General features: G+C 45.0%; 2 protein-coding genes across 3 annotated transcripts in view; one reads left to right on the top strand and one right to left on the bottom strand.

Moving 5' to 3' along the window:
• The window catches only part of LOC134037876 (synapsin-3-like), a 65,758-nt gene that overhangs the window by 15,487 nt on the left and 27,766 nt on the right, over positions 1-22,505 (top strand). For both annotated transcript variants that reach the window (XM_062483433.1, XM_062483432.1), the window contains exons 3-5: positions 228-319; positions 5,522-5,678; positions 6,405-6,494. In XM_062483433.1, the coding sequence (XP_062339417.1) occupies positions 228-319; positions 5,522-5,678; positions 6,405-6,494 (339 nt within the window). The remainder of the gene's footprint in view (positions 1-227; positions 320-5,521; positions 5,679-6,404; positions 6,495-22,505) is intronic.
• LOC134037877 (metalloproteinase inhibitor 3-like) lies at positions 7,301-22,415 on the bottom strand. Its single transcript, XM_062483434.1, has 5 exons — positions 22,131-22,415; positions 14,644-14,726; positions 13,287-13,398; positions 11,837-11,958; positions 7,301-9,615 (listed from the first exon to the last, which is right to left on the bottom strand). Exons 1-5 carry the CDS (start codon positions 22,255-22,257, stop codon positions 9,418-9,420), a joined length of 642 nt encoding a protein of 213 aa, XP_062339418.1. The 5' UTR covers positions 22,258-22,415; the 3' UTR covers positions 7,301-9,417.

Genomic DNA, 22,505 nt, shown 5'->3' with positions numbered 1-22,505 from the left:
TGTGGTGTAGAGATAGCCATCCTGACAGAGATCCAAAGTGAATACTTATTGCAATGGAATTTCCAGAGGATTCAAATCTTTGGTTTCATATCAAAGTTACATAATATTCAGTTAGTGTGTTTGATCGTTATGCTAACGAGGCTGCATCTTTCCCTTGTGAAAAAAGCATTCGTTCAACTCAATTAAGTCTTTCATCTCAGGTTTCCTGTTTTCTCTGTTCAATGCAGGCGGAGTTTTCGGAGATCAACCTTGCCTCCTACGTCAACACCGGCTGCATGGTCGACATGCAGGTCACCAAGGGAGGAACCAAAGTGGTCAGGTGAGAGAGAGAGAGAGAGAGAGAGAGAGAGAGAGAGAGAGAGAGAGAGAGAGAGAGAGAGAGAGAGAGAGAGAGAGAGAGAGAGAGAGAGAGAGAGAGAGAGAGAGAGAGAGAGAGAGAGAGAGAGAGAGAGAGAGAGAGAGAGAGAGAGAGAGAGAGAGAGAGAGAGAGAGAGAGAGAGAGAGAGAGAGAGAGAGAGGCCGTGTCCTGCCTGTGTGGAGCCCGTCTCTGACGCATGTGCCCACGCCATCCCTCATCTGCCTCGTAGACTCAGGACAATGGCTTTTATTTCTTTTCAGTCACCATCAGACACATTAAAGAGAGAGCGAGAGAAAAATACAGGAGGAGAGGGAGAGGAAACTGGAGGATAAATATAAAATTGCTTCCGGTCACAGAAAGACTGGACGTCACAGATGGTACAGTGAAGCAGCTTTTGTTGTTGAGCTAACTCGTCTTATACCTCCAAGCTGCCAAACAGCAGTGAGTACATAAAAAAAAGGACAATATCAAAATTTACGCATTTCACCCCCTCATATCCTACTGCCCTCGTGGGAGTTCTTTTTTTTCCTCCAAAGAATGTGTCGTGTCAAAGACACAGTTGCGGTTTTTAGATGGCCGTTGCCATGACAACGTTGCCATGACAACGTCACCACGACGTCACTCGTTAGCTGGTGTACGGTGGTTTTCTCACCATTCCGCGTGTTTCCCTGCGCCGTGAACGCCGCAGTGCTCCCTAACGAGGCGCTAACGCCAACAGGCCACGTTTCACTGCAGCAGAGCAGGGAGATTACATCACCACCCTACTTCCTGACGGATGCCAGACTTCAGCCCCTGATTGGTTAATTAGATCAGCTAATGAGATGCATGCTGGTCCACGTCGGACCCATGCTTGTCCAGAGAGTCAACTGTGTGTGTGTGTATGCGTGTGTTGTGCTTTGTATCCACAACATCACCAGAAATCACCTCTTTATCAGTGTTGGGTGCAGCGTTTGGACAGGAAACCTGCAGGAAATGTTTCTTTGCCATGTGCAGCTTGAAGTGAAGCAGGGATAATGGCAGTTAGAGACTGGCTAGACTGGTAATAACAAACTGATTAAGTCTGCAGCTTGTTGGAGGAGATTCCTTGCCATCACTGAGTTCATTGTAAGGGTCAACCATCGTCAGCCCATGGATGGAGATGGTGGTGTTGGGCAGGGGGCGGTTTGAAAGCACCTCCGACGGCCTAAAGAAAGCAGCGCATAGGCCAAGGCAAGGCTTGACTGAATTTGACCCCTAATGATGATATATCCCTTTTTAGCCCCGAGACTGATTTGAAAGGAATGTCAATTGCTTCACTGTCTCATTCTCCTGTGTACATTTAGAAATGTTTCCCACAGATGTAGTATGGAACCCGATTCCCAAGGACAAAGGATTAGGAGCTTTTAATTTAATTACATCTTTCTACATCTCAGTTTGTATATATAGTCATGCAAGGTAGGGTAGCTTAGGTCTCATCATAGCTTAGGTAGGGTAGGTGAGGTTAACAGAGAAGACAGACCTGCATGCCCACAAACAGACAAGGTAGATTGCATTAGCAGATCCTTGTCTCGTTTTTTTTTGTTGTTATACATCCTGTCTAATGCTCTGTCTCATAAGCTACCCCACACACCCCAAACCCCCCACTTGAATCACCTATTTAACTAAGTGCCCTCCTGCTTTAAACAAAGCCTGTAATTCCTCAGTCTGGTTCGTGTTATTACAACGAGCATATCTTGCTGCCGGCATAATAGCTCAATTCAGATTTGGATCTTAACACACCTGAGGGTGGTTCCTCCTTCCTGTAGGAGCTCGGGGATGGAAACGTATATCCAGGCTGACCGACCACCCTGTCATGCTGTTGTCAGGAAAACAAACAGTCCCTCATATTCCCTTTAAACTCATAACCACTCTCATTTCCTTTCTGCGTGCTTATGTGTGAATGCATTTCCATGTTTGTGTGTCTGCGTGCATGTTCACAAAGTGTGCATGAGGGTGCGCGTGTTTTCATGCGCGGGTGCGTGCATGCTTGTGCTTGTGGGTGTGTGTGTGTGTGTGTGTTTGAGCCTGGGTTTGTGCACACCTGTGTGTGTGAGTTTGAGTGTGTGGTGTTTGACTGGAGCCCTGCCCAAGCAGCAGTCCCCTGTGGCAGGCTTGACCAAGCCACCGCCCATAGAGTTGAACCACGGCCAGGTCCCTCTGGTCCCTCTGGTGACGCTGGGCCAAGGGACCGTGACCGCAACCGCAACCGCTCCCCCTCTCGGAATAGTCCCCAGGCTCCGCAAGACCACACCACAAACCCGTGACGATCTATCATCAATCATGTACAGAAATGCCAGCTTGCTTGTTGGTCCCCTTAGGTGTGTCTCTAGGTTTTAGCTGGACCAGAAAGAGAGAGAGAACAATGTTGTTCTTTGTCCTTGGAGGAAGCACTGCTCACCACGAAGGACGTGCGAGGCGCCTCTTATGGAGGTTTTAAACCCTGCTTATCCAACTCAGACAGACTGATTGTGCGGGAGATTGCACCCCTGGTTGCCATGTTGAGGCTGGGGTTGACACGTGCACAGATGATGGTCTCTGGGACACGTGCACATCCATTCGGTCATCCCTCTGGGTGCTGCTGTTGGAGGCTTTAAAGATAGATGCAGCTGTAATGAAATGGCCGCAGATTGTTTTAATGGTCTCTTTTCCTTTAATGTGCCACGAGGACTGATGAAAAGTGCCCGAGCGCCAGACCATAATATGTCCACACCAGAATCTAACAAACAACTGTTCATGATCCACGTTGAGTTCACCTACAGTATGTCTTCTTGCCTATTTCTTTTAATGAGACAGCAAGCGATTTTTTTTATTGAATATAGATCCATCTCTGTCTCTGTCTCTCCTCCTCTCTCTCGTTCTCTCTCCTCCTCTCTCTCTCCCTCTAGCTCCATCTCTCTCTCATTCTCTCTCCGCTCTCTCTCTCTCCCTCTAGCTCCATCTCTCTCTCGATCTCTCTCCGCTCTCTTCCTATTTCTTTCTCTCTCTCTCTCTCAAATTAATAACTCTGTACCACAGGGTTCATCCTCCATTAAACACCCTTTATAGCCTCGCTGATGAGCTGTTCAAAGGGTGCATTTGCATATTGTCCGGAAAGAGATCTCTATTGGCCTTGAGTGATAGGGATCATAAAACAGAAACAGTCGGCTTCAATGTAATCCACTTCCCTCTGGGAGTCATGCTTGGGTGAAATTACTCTGATTTAAGAGATGGCAAAACAAAGCTAATGGTTGAAATGAGTGCGCTAATGTAGAATGTGTGTAGGGCAGCGCTGCCATTAACTCAGGCCTAGCAGTCACCACGCCAGCGGGAGCCGTCTCTCTGTGCTGATGACAGACTGGATGTGTGCAGGCAAGCTGGCGAACTCAAGACACGGGTCCTCCGATGGGGGTGGACGGGTTTGACAACTTTGTTGTCAGACATGCGAGTTGGTGTTCTGGTGTTTCTTAATAAACTCTATTCGTCTATAAGTGTACACTTAGTTGGTCTATACGTGTTCACTTGTGTATTAGCACACTCTGTATTAGTATGTTAGTGTAAGTGTTTAAGCGTGCACGGTGTTAGTCTGTAAGTGCACACTTGTGTATTAGCGTGCACTGTTAGCCTGTAAGGTGACGTTGGTGTATTCGTTTGCACTGTGCGCACAGCTCGTATCAGTCAATAAACAGTTTCATAAATAGACCGGGACCTTGGACTGGAGCGCGCCGAGCACAGAGCAGCTGCAGTCCTGCTGTCGCCGTGGTCACCGCGGCTGCCTGTGACACGGCAAGTGGTGCGTGTCCCGTCTTGCATAAGCACGACTCCGTGGCCTCGGCTGGCCTGAGACTCTCAGCTCGCTCGCGCCCCTCACTGGCTCCCCTCCAGCCCAGACCTGCGGAGTGGACGAGTGTGAGCTGGGGCCGAAGCGAGCGCGTCGTGCGCGTGTCACTTGCGTGACAGTCAAATGGTCGGGATTGGGAGTTGAAACAGGATGCGATTGACCGGTCGACGGGCATCAGAACAGTTCACTTGCAGCCCCCTCGTCAGAACAGGTGCCAGACACGACACGCATCCGAGTTGAAACGCGGTTTGGGGGATAAACACGCGTGAACAAGATTGAATCAGCGCAGCGTGCCTGCCTGCGGTTGAAGGAAACGCTCTCCTCTTCATCGGAAGCAGTAAATATACATATCGTACAGGCATTTGACCTTTTATTAATATACAGACTGTTCCTTGACTCTGACCACAGAAAGAGTCAGAACTAGGCACTCCAGATTCTTGATCTGCTGTGCCTTCCACAGTATATGCACTATTAGTATGTTGCTTTGGATGAAAACATCAGCAGATGCTTGAAGACAATGTAATGAGACATGTAAGCGCACCCAGATGTAACAGGACCTGGCGGGTCCCTCAAGGCCAGTTTGGCTCAGCTCCCAGAGCACTTTGCAGTGAGGAGGATTAGCCTGTGTTAATTGGCTAGATGGTCCAAAAAGATTAGGTACTCCAAGGAACATTCTGGTGCCCCCCACATCCCCCCCCCCCACACACACACACCTCCTTGACCCCCCCCCCCCCCCCCTCCCTCTATGTCCATTGGGTAGCTTTTTTGTTGTTGCAAACAGTGGGTTGAAAGGTAACGTGTTAATGTGTTGACCGATGACGGCGCCCGTTTGGGCGGAGCACTTGCAGCCTAACCCTAACCCCGTACCTCTTCAGACCAGCCACGCTACACAGACGCCGTCGCAACACAGGTCGGGGAGAGCCTAGGCATTAGGGAAGTGACTCCTTCCTGTGAGCGAGCCAGTGAGTGGTCAAGTGATTGAGGGGGAAATTGATGTGTTTATACGGTAGAATCTCCGGATGAAAGTATGGAAGCCGTATGAAATGTTAGACATGTTAGATATCCAGCTGTCCCGGTCTGTAACGCAGGCCTGAGCCCCTGAGATATACGGCCACCACTGACAACAGCTGCCCGTAAGGCATGCACGCGTGTTCACTGAAACATAATACCCTCTGTCTACATGTTAATGTACTCCAAAGTGCTACATGTCAATGTGCTCCAGTTAACAACAGGCTGTCCACACTAGATGATGTGTTTAGTACCCTAAAAAGAAGAGAAAACATTGTTGTTGTTGTCTAATGTCCTATGACTGCTTTGTCTCCGGGCAGATCCTTCAAGCCAGACTTTGTCCTGATTCGCCAGCATGCCTACAGCATGACTCCGGGCGAGGACTACAGGAGCTTGGTGATTGGCCTGCAGTTTGGGGGCGTGGCCAGCATCAACTCTCTGCTCTCCATCTACAACTTCTGCAGCAAACCCTGGGTGGTACGTGACCTATGACCCGCCCCTCGGTGTTATTCCATCCTCTCCTCCATTCTGAGCTCACGCTCTCCTCTCCTCCTCCCTAATCCCTCCTTTCTCTCGTTCCACTCGCTCCTCTTAAAGGGGCCCAGCGTTGAAGTGGCCTCAGACTGACTCATCAGGTCTCTTAGTGAGAGACATCACACCAGTCTGTGGGTATCTGACCCCACTGCATCTTCCTTCCTTCCTTCCTCAACATCCTTCCTTCATTTGAACGATCCTTCCTTCCTGTCCTCCTTCCTACCTTCCTTCCCTCCACCCCCTCTTCCACCCTCACCGCTCGCTTCAGTCCCCCCACCTTAACCCCCGGCGGGCCACTGATTTATCTGGGCTCTTAGAGGGAGTCATAACACCTGTGTGTGGAGCAGTCAGACCTGGTATGGCCTCCAGCAGGAGATGACTCACCCTGATTTAACCGTGCAGGGCTGATGCAGTACGGTGGGCTGGAACCACGCCACGTTTCACTTGTACGGTCCCAGTCCTCGCACCCAGACAAAACATGTCCCCCGGTGTTGGATAAAAAAAACGTTCCTAACCAAGCACGCACTTGACTTTTCAGAGGTCCGTCAGCACGGCCTCTAAATGTACTGTAGCCGGGGGCAACGCTTTCTAACTCTGCGCCCTGGGTCGAGGTAAACATCTGTAAGACGTCTCTTTTCTCACTGTTTGTGTTTCTTTCTGTTCTTGCAGTTCTCACACATGATAAAGCTCTACCATTCCCTTGGCCCGGAGAAGTTCCCTCTCAACGAGCAAACCTTCTACCCCAATCACACACAGATGGTGAGTTCCCGACCTCCTATCCATTTATCATGAGACCCTGCCGTTCTTCACTCATAACTGCCACAGGACCTAGATACTGTACTCAGATGATCCTCATACAGAGATTTAGAGGGTAAAGAGGCTTCTAACTATAAAATCTGTGTACGTGATATACCTGAGAGCCAGACTTGAACACATACACACTAACTGAAATCACCCAACGCTACAGTCCTGTATCCTGCATTCAAAAAGTCAAAATGTCCCTTCTTGTCTGCGATGTACCTGGGAGTGTACAAGCTTCTTCCAGTGGCAGGAAGTCTCCCGGCGCAGTGGGTACCTCTGTTTCCTGGCTCTTGGTTCCTCAGGGAACATGCGGCACCTCAGGTTCTCCTAATACTCCCCATCTCTTGGCTCTCTTGTCCAGTCACGTCAGCAGAGTTGGCGACGATGCCTCCGTCAGTACAAACACAGACGGCTCATAGAGAGCTGCTCTCAGAGTAGTCATAACAGATCAGTTGTTATGTCTCAGCACAGAGGTAAAGGCCTTGCATCTTCGGTGTTCCCATACACACATTACAAAGGCAGTGAGTGTGTGTGTGTGTTCAACTATGTGTGTGTCTGTTTCTTGGTGAGAGCCCCGACACCTGTATCTGTGTGGAAGCTGTCCTCATTATTTCCTTCTTTCCTTATTTCCTACGTTCCCTTGTTTCTATCTTTTCCTCTGCTCTTATCCTTTCATCCGTGTGTTGGTGTGTGAATGTCAATTGCCTATTGCCTATGAACAACAAAAACAACAATAGGTAAACAAATAAGTACAGACTCTGATAGCCAGTTTTTCATTAAATCTTTATTATAAAAATATAAAACACAGAAATTAAGTCAAACATTTCTGTAACCCTAACAAGAAAACATTTGCCCCCTCCCCCTTTATGGATCAGTGTATACACACAGAGGTGTTTTCAGACTTAGACCAGCTTCCTTTTTTAATGCACTCTGCATCAACTTGACCAAGTGTTTCTGTGTTAAGCAGAAAGTATATTTACACAAAAAATGAACCACGAAAATACTGAGACAGATACCACAGAGGGATTAGATCCATGCAGAACCACCAGAGGAGGAGAGGATGAGGGGAAACTGCTTGCAACTTTGGAAAGTCATGGACCAGGTCCATTTGGGTACGTGTGTGTGTGTGGTGTGAGCACGTCTGTGGTGTGAGCAGGTACGTAGGTACGCCTGTTTTGTTTTGCACGTCATGTAAGCAACTCTTTATAAACATAATGCGCTATTGTAGTATAAGTGTGTGATGAGCATTGAGTACAGTAGACTTGTATACTTGGCTTGGCATGCTCTGACCATAGTACACATAACGTACAGTACATGGCTTTTTTTGTCAAGATCATGGTTTAATGTCTGTCCAAGGAACTACAGTATCACTCCCTCTGGGTTGTCTGCTTGTGTGAGAATGGAATGGACTGAAGACTCTACCCCGTATTGGAACAAAAGCAGAAGAATTTAGTGACAATAATGTTACTTTGATTTGTTCATCTGAAACAGTTAAATACAAAACAAAAAATTGAATATACAGTTAGAAAACATAGCTTTGTGTGTGTGTGTGTGTGTGTGTGTGTGTGTGTGTGTGTTTGTGTGTCTGAAACCTCTGCTTAAAGTGTGATTGTGGGGGGGAAATAACAGACATGGTGGGTACCGGACGAGGAGTGAGAAAAGTACCATCGTTATAATCATCTAAGGGAGTTCAAAACACATAACTAACATTTCATCAACAATTTATAAACACAATTTGGGATTATGGTCGTTCATAATGGCCAAACAGGGATTTATGATGAGACAGTTTGGGCCAAAAACTCTCGTGAGATTTTTGGCAAATAGAAAGGCTTGTTGTCTGTTTTGATGAACAGACATACTTGTTCTACAGAGGTTTCAGTGAATATAGTTCATTGTTTTGTATCTTATATCATATACAGCAAATATAAAATAAAACCTTTATCCAAATCTCCACAAACAATTAAGTATTCCCTGTGCTTGTGCTGTAATATCCATTTTTTGTGCTTCGAGGGAAAATATATCATAGATTTACAATTTATTCATCTGTTCAATTCATTATTCAATCTGCTTGGTATCAAGAGCGACAAAAATAAACTTTGCGGTAAAAACAATCAGGGAAGCAGAGATTCATGCATCATCCATAAATAGACATGTCACAGTTCAAAACTGTGAACATACATACACATTGATGTGAATCAAGACTATTATTAAATACCAATAGAATAACTTTGTGTGACTGAAGCTTGAGGCATCGCATTCCAAGGTCGCATTCCAAGGTCACCTATGTTGGCACTGACCTTGCACTTTTAGAGTTTAAATATTGTTTATTTAAATAATGTATAAACTGTATTGCTTCAGCTCTGTCACCCTGCATCTCACACTAAATGAAAGTTGTTTTTTTACATTCATGTATTGATATTTAGCTATATATTTAAGCAATGTTTTTCTAATGTACACTGTGTTTATTTTTTTATATTTAAGATCTGCATTTAAAGGGCTGTGTTTATTGCTTTCCCAACCAAAAATAGAATCTAAAGGACATCTGGCTGACATTATTAGGTATAATTTAGTAGCATAACAAAAACAAGAAGGACGTTTGGTAGAACTGAAATGTACAGCATAAAACAAAAAGGTATTGTTTATATAGAAGTGCTTAGACACAGGCACTGATTGTTTTTTCTCTTGTTTAGTTTTTTAGTTTTCGTTGTTGTTTAGTCAGGGAGTGGTTTCTCAGGTCCTGTAATGGTTCACGACGGATGAGGACGGGGTGGGGGAGAGAGGGAGGGGGTCTGTGTGGGGAAGGTCAGAAAGGAAGAAATGACAGAAAGCAAGGAGAGAAGATGGCAGTGGATAATAGTTTTGGGAAAAGGTGTACGCTTGCTCAGGGGTCGGTGGCGTTGATAGTTGTTTTGTCACGTGAGGTCATCCCCCGGTACCAGCTGCAGTAGCCTTCCTTCTGTTGGACGCACGCGTAGTGCCGGGACTGGTAGCCGGGGTAACCGAAATGGGACAACATATCCGTCCACAGGCACTCGTTCTTTGAGGTCACAAAACAGGGCAGGTAGTGGCAGGGCTTTATCTAAAGAGAGAGGAGCGAAACGGAAGATGTAGCCATAAAGCAGAAATAAAATGATTTGAATGAGCACATTAGCGGTAGACTCTCTGTGTTAACTGTAAGCGTGAGTTTGATGTACAGATTGGTGTCTTGTTGTTGTTTTTTGAAGGGGGGACACACTTTTTGGTACATTTTGAGGACAAATAATGAGTTACTTAGTAGTGAACAGAGTGAGTCTACAGTCTAGCGTACGTGAACAGAGGCCAAGGCAGAATTAGAAACTTAATAGGACAGGGTGAAGCATGTGCGTGATTGGGTACACCAGATAACAGCTGTTGATGAAGAGAAAGAGCAGGTGAATTCATGAATCTGAACTTGAATACGGAGGTGGAAAAAGGGTTCATGGAACTGTTCTCAATGAAAATTACGGTAATTCTAACCATTACCATGTAATTTTACTTTCCTAAATTTAGATTTAGCTGTCTTCAGAAAGTCAAATATTCATTTTTTTATGCTCCTTCTTATACTTTGTGCTTATAGAGGCAATGGAGAAGACCAAAAAAGTTTGGAACTAGATATGAGCACTGTTTCAGGTATTGCGTTTCATTTGATAATTTATTTTTCTTTTTGCCCATGATCTTTCAGGAAGAAAGACCTGTATTGGAGTAAAGATGTGTAAAGACGTGCTTCAGTGAAAGCCTTGTGTGTGTGAAAAGCAGAGGAATCAGCAGTACAGATCGTAAATACTGGAGCGCGTGAAGCCGAACATGTTTGGTCTCATGGTGTCAGCCCGATCTGAGGAAAATGTCGATTTAGACTAAATAAATCGAGAGAAGATGTATAGTTCTTGTAAACCGGTACATTCCCTGTGGAATCAGATGTGTCTATATCTCCATCTGATCGTGCTACTGGATACAGCATTCGACAGCTGGGAATCATAGTGTGAGAAAGATGCAGGGAAAAAGTTGGCGCTAAGCTGTTTAGGGTGAGGAGCCAAGTGAGGTGAGATGTCTGTGCTGTCGGCGATCAACACAATTCAGCTTTAAAGTCGGTTGTTAAATGTAATAGTGCATCGATGGAACGTCAGAAGTGACCTTTCAGTTCATCAGACCTTAAGACTCGTTGAACAATATCAGTCTCTTGATTTTGCCGAATCTGCATTGTTAGGCAGTTTGGTTACGATGGAGAGGTGTTGGCCCTTAGGAAGCATGTCTGGCAATCTGCTTATGCTTCTGATGGCACCTAATGATGGGAGCAGATGTCTGGGGCCCTGCAGTACGGTAGGATATTTATGAGTTTGGAGACTACAAATACACGAGAGCAGACTGTGCATTAAGGACGTTCGCCAAAGATCTAGGAATGCTAGGGGTTTGGAATGACAGTTAAAAGAGATTCCAGCGTAGTTAAGTTATTTAATAACTCCCAAAGATCATCGTAAATCTTTCTTCTCTGTCTCCGCCTGTCACTCCCTGTTTCTTTTGTAACATTTCATGGAGGTACATTATCCGAAATGATGTGAAAATGAAAGGGGACACCTTCAAATTCCTGGTTCGTTGCAAGTATTACTTTGACAGTTGAAAAGCAAAACCATTCAACTACCATCAGAAATTGAAAGGTGTATTCCCCTGTAATCATACATGTACATGTGTCAAAACATAACATTTCAATCTCTTGGACAGCAAAACACATTTTAAAGCTTTCCAAGTACAGATACAAAGAAAATGCAATCGTTTCCACAAAGTGGCAATCTACAGGTAGGCTACTGCCTGTGCTTGAATGACCCTGTCTGTTGATAGTACATTTTCAGCATTGCATTATCATGTGTTTATTGGTGATCATTTCATTTTAGCTTCTAGCACATCGACATGAATTAACTAAATGAATGCATTAAAGACAATGCATTTTGACCCTATAAATGCCAGGCAACTAAATACACAATGTTTCCCTTTAAAGCGTCACCAGTAGTAGTTACATGTAGTATATAGTGGAGATTATATAGTGACTTTTTTGCACCCGATTTTGCACCTCTTTAGAGGAACTGGGGTGGAACTCAGGGTAGAACTCAGAGTAGGAACCTGTGCTTCAGCAGAGTGTTCTGTTGTCCTTTCCCCTGGTTTTTGCCTTTCCCTCTGCCCCGGCCTCTACCCCGGCCCCGGCCTCTACCCTGTCCTCGGCCCCTATCCCTGGCCTCTCCTTCGATCTGCTGCTGGGCCTGCTCACCGGGGGCGCACTGGTTCCCACTCACCCTGCAGTTGCAGCCTAGCTGGTAGCGGTGGTTGATGCCTTTCTTCTGGGACAGAGAGAGGCGCTCCCACCGCTCGTTGAAGTTGCACAGCCCGGTGTAGACCTTCCCATCGAACACGCGCCCTGGGGGAGGGGGGGGGAGGGGGGAGGGGAGAGGGGGGGGAAAGAGCATTGGTTGGAGATGGGAAACTTCAAGTGAATCTTTTTCCAGACAAGGTGTCGGTCCTGACCGAACATTGTAAGTCGATCTAGTACAGTAAGGCCATATTAAACCAAGACCGCTAATTCTGAATGTCCCAAAAGTCGTCAGTCCTCTATATTTAGGATCACAGCTTACTACCGATGTTAGGACTGCCACCTCTCGGAACAGGTGCACTGCAGACCACTAACACTCAAGACCCTGGCTGTTCATCACTCTGTATCTACCCAAACATGTCACTGCTGCACAGGGATCTGACGCCTAGCTAATACAGTCCCACTCCTTCCCCCTCCAGGCCCCTACACTTCAGCCCAGGACCTCTTTTATGTGGATTGCAGCAGTCTATTGCTGACTTAATAGGCCCTGTGGAGTGTTCGACGCGTTTCTATGTAGCTAATCAGGAGCCAAGCAGTCATCGGGCTTGATAAAAGGGGACGGCGTGAAGCTGATCTCTCAGTCGTCAACGTACTCAACATGCCTGTAACATAGTCCTGAAGCCATCGTCCCGGGAACCACAGTCCTTATTATAGACCCCCTGAGCAGAGACGGTGGGCTGTGATGTCATCGCCACCCTGCCACAGTAAACACACACGTCTTTGTTGCCTGGTGACTTCCTCCGTTTTCACTGGCTCCTGAGGCCATGTTCACAGGTTTAGGATATAGTGACGGGAACACGCTAAGCGTCTATATGGCCGGTTCTGGGACGTACAGTAAACTACTCTTTAACTCGAACCAGCGCATCGTAAATGCTCCTGCAAGAAAATGGCTGAAGCTTCCTGTTAATTATACAGAGCGTGGAGAGTGTTTTCTACAGTTTTTATGTCCAGAATAGGAGGGAAATAGACTTGAAACAAGTGCCCCTGGGCTGTGTTTTCCGCACAGTGGCAAGCAACAGGTTATAAATAGTGGGAAAGTTTGTGTCACAGAGCAGCTCTGGGGGGGGTGGGAGGGAAGGGACTTGCATTTAAACTAAACAAACTGAGGCTGCTGTTAGCAACCCTGCTTTTGTGGCCTTGTGTGTTGTTTGGAGGGAGCAGGACCAACATGCTCATGTGAAAGAAAAGTTCATTTTAAGACTCATGAGAAGAAGAGAGAAGTTTACTGGACTACCCGTTTGATATTTCCCATTTTATAATACACAATACAGAATGTTCAACATGAATTATTAGAATTTCGATTTGTATTTGACATTCAATATAATACTTTTACCTATTTTTTCTTAAAGGTTTTATTCAATGACAAAATCCCTCACCTGTAATCAGGTACTGGTATTTATTGATGTCGAACTTCACTCCACACAAGCTCTCGGAGGCGTCAGTATAGATGTGCTGAACGTGCTGCATTTTGGTGAATCCTTTGTACATCTACAGAATGTGGCACAAACAACATTGTGTTATAAACAAAATGCTTTCACTGAACTGCACACAACCAGCTTTTGACATAACAGGATTGAGTAATAAGCTGTTTCGAAAGCTGTGCCAAAACAATGAGGAATGGAAATGATAAAATCTTATCAGATGACATTTCTGGAAGAATTGCATGATGAGGACAACGTAACAGATTCTTATCTTTATACAAATACTAAATAATTGTATTACATTACTTATTATCACGTTGTCACATTTTTTATGTGTAAAACTGTGGTTTGTTTCAGCCAAATCAGAGAGGTACAAACAATCCTGGACTCAGTCAAAGTTAGCCCTGAGATTTGCTAGAGCTTTTGTACAATGTCATTTATTTGTGTGGAAACAACAGGAAATCCCTGTTTAGACATGCTGGTCTTGGGAAGAAAACAGTCATAAAAACAAAAATAAAAACTAGTCACGGGGCTCAAAATGAGGAGTTTCTGGCTGAAAAACTAAAAATACACAGGAACTCTCAAAGGAGTCAGTTTGTGGGTTTTGGAGGGAAACTCTTTCTTTAGGCACTCTTCATGATAAACTGTTAATAGGTCACAGGGAGGCCATCATTGCTATGTTAGATTTGAATCTCAAACAGATTAAACTAGATTAGACAAAATGGCCAGAGGCCAAGAGTTAATAGAGGAATATACCGTAAACAATTTCTAAGCCTAATCCCCTGTATCTTAAATGTTATTGTTGCTTAAAGGAAGTATGTAGCCACATATGTGACCTGGAGGAGGATAAGTTATTACCTAGTAATGCAATCATTCATTACCATACGCTGTATCTTCTGACGTAAATGATGCCTTAAGATGTAATGCCTATGAGAGCCTCAGTGATCACAGAGCCTTGAAGAAGCTTCTGCACTCTCTAGCTGCCTCATCATAATGATGTCTTCCACAGAGCTGTCACTGCCTTTGAGGTAGGCTATTTGTGAGATTACACACATTAGTCCATGAGTTTCTAACTGTTTTCTATATTACCGCAAAGTATGTGTTAGCCCTACAGAGAATACTTTGTTTTGTCCCTTTGGATAAAAGCATCTGCTAAATGAATAAAATATCCAATATAATGTAACCTGCCACATACCGTTCCACTAGGCTTATAGCACAGTAGCGGATCACAGATGTCTGGGTGATCTGCTGATATTGAGTTTGATGTTAGATATTAACAGGAGCTCAAAGTTTAGAGACGGCCATGACTCACCTTCATCTGCTTCACTGTGTAGCGTATCGTTCCAAAAGGCCCATCCTTCAGAAGCTTCTTGCCAACCACTTTGGCACGGATCACTGTGGATAGAAGACAACATATAACATTAATATATGCAGTGATTCAAACTGACCATATTTTAGAAGCCCCATCCATCAATCCAGCTTTTCAAAACTGGACAATTCAGACCCCACGATACACTTGACTTCCTTATTGCCCTTATTAAGTGACATCCAACAAGGAGTGGTCTCTGCAGGTCATCTATTCATCAGATTTTTGACTGCTGCCGTTTGCCAAGAACGTCTACTGAAAGGGGGGACTAGGGGTGGTGGGGGGGGCGGGGTGGAATTGAGTTTGACAAACAGAGACCAAAGGAGTCTCTGAGGACAGAAAAAAGGAGTTCACCGGCTTGTTTTTTTCCCCTTCTTTCAGCTTCATCTCTACATTGTAAAACCATGTGTCTCCTGTGTTTAAACAAGCTTCCATCTGTACTGAGAACAAGGGTGGAAAAGATCTTATCGGCCCTCGCCCTCATTTAAACAACGTCTAGGTGAAAACGTTCGGCCGCGAGTCCCAGTTGTTTGCTTTCACTGTTGGAGTGAGTAGGCCAGTTGCAGGTGACTAGCTTACGAGCAAAGCCTCATTTAGGCCGGTGAATAGCCCCTCCCCCCATACACACACACAGTACCTACTGCAGTCGTGTGGGCCCAGGGGTGGTTGTGTGTGTGTGTGTGTGTGTGTGTGTGTGTGTGTGTGTGTGGGGGGGCGGGGGGGACTCTGTCTGGTGTGAAGTTCACCTGCTCCCGGACACTAGAGAGTCACAGACATAACTAAGCCCTGGGATATTTGTTATCTTTAGCCTGGTGGAATTTCCTTCTCACATTCCTTTGAGGCTCACATTCCGAGATGGGTAGGAAAAAAAAAGAAAGAAAGAAGATAGAAGGGGAAAAAAGGAAAAGAGTCTCATTCCTTTCGACTGTAGTCAGAGAAGGCAGTGTCATTCTTACAGCCTGTGTATATTCAGTCCCATTTGCTTGGAAAGGACTAGAAAGGTGGGTGTGGATAATCAGACATACATATCTGACAGCATATTTGGATACTTGAGAACACCTTGTTTAGCTCGTATAGCATTCCCACCTCCGAATAAATAAATGACATCACTTCCAAGTGATCAAGTAAAAAATGCCACTGACATTCATGTAGCAAATCTCACATTCAGACAAACTGCAGATCATTTATAACCAATCTCCTCAACAAAAAAAAAAAAGATTCCCTTGGGGATTCATTCTGTCCTTCTCAAAGATCTAACCAAGGTCATATGCTCTATAAATCTTTCAGCTTGTATTATGAGCCTTCCAGCAATGTTACCTAACAAAGCTGGGTATGTACCTACCACAAATGCAGATAAGTGTTGAACAGAGCACAGGGCACAATTACTGGGGAATGTGCAGATATGAAACTAGATTCTGATCCCACTCCTGCATCTGATCTGAGCCAGTTATATTCAGGAGGGGCCCCGAGCAATACTTTACCCCTGACCTCCAAACAAGGCAAGAAGCATCAAAAGAATTGCGCACATAGTTTTCCAGGTCTTCTGTGGGTGCCTGCCATGAGTCAGACCTGGGTCAAACGCTTTCTCCAAATACCGTCAAATACTTCGGGGCACCGGATTTGGCTCTCCCGCTGACGTGAAACCAGCAGATCCGTCGCATGACTGCAACCGTAAGTAGCGGATTGAATGCAGTCACATGACTTTCCTATACTTTAATGTACTCGATCTTTCTCCTTGACCCAGGTGCGTTGCTGTTTGAGTCGTATGCGGTAATATGAAATCTAGAATTACCGGAGCTACACCATCCTTTTTGTTCCTAGTAACTGCCATTCCTGTGGACAGTGGACACTAATTTGGGGGTGTCAGTGTCATTGCTCTGTGGAATGTAGGAAAGAACCCAGCTGCTTACGGGAGAGTGGGTTTGTGTCATTCCCTTCGGTGACCTTTCAGCCTCTAAGGGAAGCCTCCCAGAACAGACTCCTCAGAATACGACGGTACTTGTTACCACAAGCTGTCTTTCAGTAAATGTGTGTCTCTTCAGGCGCCTGTTCTCCCACATCCAAATGACTAAATTGCTGATGTTTATATAACCCAGTTCCTAACCAAGGACTGCATATGATATCCACCTGACTTAAACTTTAATAGACACAGCAGCTCGAATCTCTAACAGCTAGGCTATATATATGGCACTGTAAGTGGCCCTCTCTCTCTTTCTCTCTGTGGTGCAACGGATAAGTAGCAATTACAGGGAAGTGCTACACCATTCTCAGTGCATGCATATTTATGCACTGAGGTATTTAAACAGATGTTCTAGGAAAAAGGAGGATTTTTAAAAATAACGATAGAAGAAATTAAGGTATCAGGGAAATGTGAATTAATTTAGCAAAATATCTCTTGTAGAGTGGGATTACTAAAAGATGCATTCAAATACTAATCTGAACACAAAGGGGATTTCAAATCACAGACCCTGTGGTTTTACTTTTGCTGAAGAATCTTGCAGTGCACTCCCAATTACTGACAATAAAGTCAGCCTCACAAGGTTTGTGTGTGTGTGTGTTTGTGTTTGTGTGTGTGCATGTGGATATGTGTATGTGTGAGAGAGTGGGGAAGTGACAGTCGGTTTTAGTATGCGTAACATGTTCCAACTTTGATGCGAGGGGGAGGTGAAGGATTCTCAGTGGGACACGCCAAAATAAACTCCGAAATGACATTCCCCTGTTGGAGGTGTGTGTGTGTCAGAACACTTTGATTGTGGGAATACACTTGACCTGGATTGAAAACCAATGTCCCTGTAGGCTTGGAATAGAGCCATCTATTTCATTTCAAAACGAATGCCTTTCAGTACATTACAAACAAAGCTCTGGTGGTTAAAGCAATGTTCGAGTGGTAGAAAAGGGATGCCTTAGTTAACCGATATGTCTCGTGCTCATTGGATGAACATGTCAAACTTGCGGGGAATCCTGCACCTTTTGACCTATTGTAACAGGCCATCCTGGCAGCGAGAGATGAAGCAGCTTGGATAGCAGTGAGTTGGTCCCAGGTGACATAATGTTCCTTATAACAGAACCTGCATTCTCTTACTCAGCGTTCGATCGGTCTTCCTGTTGGGGAGCAGTTAGATGGTGAAGTGGAGCTGACTGCAAGGAAAAGAGCCTGAATAGATTCTAGTTACTCAGTGTTGCTAAATCACTATCCCAAATCCTGTGGAATCTCTGTCCCAGACACTACCAACCCCTATTCCAAGCTAACCCCTATCCCAAACCCTACCTAACCCCTATCTCTAAATGACCTATATCTCGCCCTAACCCCTATTTAACATTTAACCCGATTCCAAAGAATAAACCTTTAGACTAGGCCTACCTAATCTCTCTCTGGAACTTTCTAACGTGTCATTGGTGACAGGAACCTCCAGCTCAACCCCCGGACTTTCCCTCATATCCACTAATACATATTGTCTAACCGTACACCAGATCAGTCTCTCTCTAGGTTCTTATCCCAGGCTAAGCATGCACACAAACCTGAGTGTAATCTTCTGTATTAAATCGGTGCATGGTACAAGTATGGGGAGCTTTGCTCCTGTCACCGCAGGGCTTTGGGACTGGAGGGTTACAAACCCTCAGGGCCAAAGTTGAAGGCTGGAACATTAATCTGAAGCTTGAAAAGCTTTGGGGGAAAACAGCCCTCTCCTTGAAAGCGTGTGAATGGGCCTGTTTCAGTTGCCACCAAATCACAGCCAAGCAGGTTCACACACTCACCCCCCCTAAAAAAAGGCATAATTGGCCCAGGTATACAGGATGAAAAATGTCAGGAAATGGCTAATCCCAGTTGTCTGGAAATGCAGCGATGATGGGGTTCACTGAGGTAGGGGAGGAGACTTCAGCATGTTGAACTCCCAATGGTAGTTTGTCACTGCGCTTCTTACTCTGAAATCCCCTCAGGTTGTTGTTGTTTAGCCTTTGTTGTAGTATTTAGCGTAGCCTCATTTCCTCATTCACAAGGCTGTCTGGTTCATTCGCCATAGTAGATGACGCTTGCGGTTAGAAAACGGGGCCTGTGAAACAACAGGAGCATGCTTTGAACTGGCCTCCGGGTCTCTAACAGGGATGATTCATGTTCCCCCATATCGCCTTTGAAGTTGACAGTGGAAATTAGAGCCTTTCTCCACACACCAGGCAGTGCTGCTCAACTTGGGACACGTGAATGAGGTCCCCATTTGCATATGCATCCACTTGTGCTCCATGTAAAAACCTTGCTGCTTGACCTTCACAGAAGGTACATCTCTGAGATAGGAGATTTTTGCTTCAGGTTTAAGGCACCGCTGCACCATTCTGTAGTCGTTTTTTCATAAATATCCTGAATTTTCATCAATACTGTTTTTATCCAATACATTTTGCTGCACACTGTAGGATTCGGAGGGATGTTACATCACTGAGTTGCTTATCAAAGCGTGTCAGTGTTTTGTAAACATCCACCTCATACCACTAAGATGATGCAGTACACGTCTTGGAAGGGTTTTGGACCTGTTCACCATCCCACATTTGACATACCCTGTTTTGACAATCTTATGGCACGCATTTGTTTGGATATGTCAAGAAGATTCAAATAGAAATATCAGTCACTGCACTGTTTGCTGGGGCACCAGAGTTTTGCTACACTTTCCAAAAGCGTCATGGCCGAGCCAAGTCAAACTGCACATACTCGTGAAGCTTGATCACAACACATTGGGAATGTTGCATGCTGTAACGTGCTTCAAATATATTCAGTTGCGCAATAATGCAAGAAAATTATCTTCTAACGTGGAGAGAAAATTGCTCAAAAATGATCTCACAATGCATGGATAGCTCAATTACAGAGTCTTGGAGCGATATATTGATACAATACCCTGTTGCAAACTTCAACTTAAAAAAAAGAATTTCATCACTTTCTTCTTTGTTGAATGTTTAATGTTAAATGTTTTACAGAGCATGCTTAGATGAAAGGCTCTTGAAGTCAAAAACATCCTAGTACTGGCTCTACAGCTCCATGCGTATCCAACCATAGTGCTTAGCAGCAGAAGGGAACAGGCATCCAATGAGCCACAAGCGTTCAAAGAGACCGCTGGGCTAAGCCAAAACCTTGAAAATGCGGATTTTGTGGAGCTCACAAAATATCACTGGCCCCATTGAGGCTAGGCCTAGATTCTACGCTGGCATGCATCTTTCCTTTGCCAACACCATGAGCTGAAGCAGGAGTGTTGAAAGGGACTGGCTGCATGACTGTTTGTCATGCTGACGTTTACCTACACCTTCAACACAATGCAACCAGGTCAACTGGTTGAAGGCACCTCCACAAAATCATTCATTCCCTTTGGCATTATTGTGTTTCTCGGAGTTACATTTACATTTAGTCATTTAGCAGACGCTCTTATCCAGAGCAACTTGCAGTAAGTACAGGGACATTCCCCCGAGGCAAGTAGGGTGAAGTGCCTTGCCCAAGGACACAACGTCATTTGGCACGGCCGGGAATCAAACTGGCATCCGTTAGATTACTAGCCCGATTCCCTAACCGCTCAGCCACCTGACTCCCGGAGTTGCAAACACTGTGAATGAATGGTTAACTTAAAAACGGCATGATGATGTACTCATTCAGAACAGCTCTGCCCTCCTGTGACGAGAACGGCAGCGTCCGTCTACAGTAACTGTCCTCTCACTTCTCATCAGACGGCAGACACAGCCTTCTGCTCGGACTGAGGAGCACTTGTATAGAAGAGGGAGAGGCAGAGCCCAGTGACGTCATAGTTGGTTCCACTGTGAAATCCTCCCACAAATCTGCTTGTTCTCTGCTGAAGGGCACTGGACCACTCGAACCACCTTAATGGACAATAATGGCCATCTCTTTCAAAGCTAATCTGCTCACCCATATCCATAGTGTGTTTGTGTTTGTGTGTGTGTGTGCGTGCATGTGTGTGAGAGGGGGAGAGAATGGGGTCGGTCGAACACACATTGACCCAGCGGCAGAGGAACTGCCCCAGTTCTACAACACACACACACGCACACACACACACACAGGGCTAATAGGCAAAGAGCTCTTCACTCAAATACCCCCTCTGAAATATCTCAGTTGACCCCTATCTATTCCGCACTGCCTTTTTTGTTAACCTGCCTAAGAAACCCCTATTATACTTTGTACACATTCTTGGGTTCTAATGTATAAATGGGTCTAAGGTAACAACAGATTAACGCGTGGATCTGGTTGTATCAAATAACTAGTCAGATTGGGCTGGGATTCCTCAGTAAAACAGCACTATTCTGGGATGTCAGTGTAATCATGACCCGGTGTTAAAGCATGCATTACAAAGCCTTGTCCCTTCTCCGTGGCTCGAAGACCTAAGTGGGTCGCAGTCTCAGCTCTACAAGCAAATAAATGGCTCGCATGAACACCAAGTGAGCCTAGATAAATAACTTGTCTTTGACTGAGCTGTCTAAAACGGACTCCGTACATAACGCTAGAATGTTAGGAATTAGCAGATCCAAGTATGTGTAACCTGGGCAGAAAATTGGGCAGAAAACTTGCGTTGTGTGAAGAATGAGGGGCAACTGAAAACCGGAGCTGGAATATAGAAGGCAGAGAGCATGCTAGGCTAGATAGAATACCAAAAAAAGACCCACCAAGATCACTTGCTATTTTGGCTCTTGAATAGCATAGAAAGTCAAACAGTAAATTGATCCCAGGACAGTAGCAAAACAGTGAGTCTGCACTTTAAATTTGCCGTTGCTAACCTCCACACATGGGTGCAATATTCAAGAAGCAGTAAAATAGTTGGCTGGCTACCGTCTGCCTGTCTGTTCCGTTTTATTGCTCAGCAAGAGGTAATTTGCTCTGAAAAACATTATAGTCAGTGGGACCTGTTTCTATGGAGACGGTTAGCTCGTACTCAGGAGGAGAGAGAGGGAAAGTGGGTTTCCTTTCGCCTTACTAATTTGAGAGATGACGCATTGATCTATTCTCCTCAAAATAAACGTGCTGTAGTAAACATTACATCTGATACAGTTAGAATGAAGTGTGTCAGGCTATTTTCAAACTAACTTGGATGACTAAAACCCGAAATAACTTTGCATTGTAATGAACATTTTGCACAGAATACAAGATACGTTTTACGTTCATTTTAAATGCTGAATACGACCAAAATAATGTGTAATGAAAGAAATACAATATTTGATTAAGGCAATTCACACATTAAAATCAGATTTAAAACTTATCGTTCAGCTTTTCATGAGTACTGTAGATTGATATAGTGCGCGCGATAATCAACCTATTAAAGTAATCGTCAGAGCTCTAATGTAACTGTATTAACCAAAACTTTGCCAACAACCCTAAGGAATCTAGTGAGACCCTCTTCTTCCCCCCCTTTAAAATACATTTTTGAACTTTATTTCTCAAACGTGAGACTCACCTATGTCAGAGTTGCAGTAGGCATCTTGCGGGTGCGAAAGAGCGCACGAGCAGCCTTCTGTCAGTTGGTTTATCAGGAGGCTGCCGAAGACAAGCAGCACGCTGGTCAGCTGGTAGAACGACTGCATTTTTTGGACTTTTTTTTGTCTCTTGTCTTGTAGTCTAACTTTAAATAAAACAAGCGTCAAGTTCGGTTATAGCTCTTCAGAGTATCCTAGTTGCGCTCGCGTCTCTGCGTATGTCCAACGCCTGTCTCCGGTCAAGCTGTCACTGCTGCTCTGCTCGCGAGTCACAAATTACATATAGTGCGCTGGATGTGAACGCCCCCCAGAACCACCTCAGACGACAGACGGAGCGGCCAATCACGACTCACGAT

This window comes from Osmerus eperlanus, chromosome 17 (assembly GCF_963692335.1).
Source record: "Osmerus eperlanus chromosome 17, fOsmEpe2.1, whole genome shotgun sequence".
Classification (NCBI taxonomy): domain Eukaryota; kingdom Metazoa; phylum Chordata; class Actinopteri; order Osmeriformes; family Osmeridae; genus Osmerus; species Osmerus eperlanus.
Note: the sequence above shows the minus strand (reverse complement) of the source record. Positions and strands in the feature narration are given on the sequence as shown.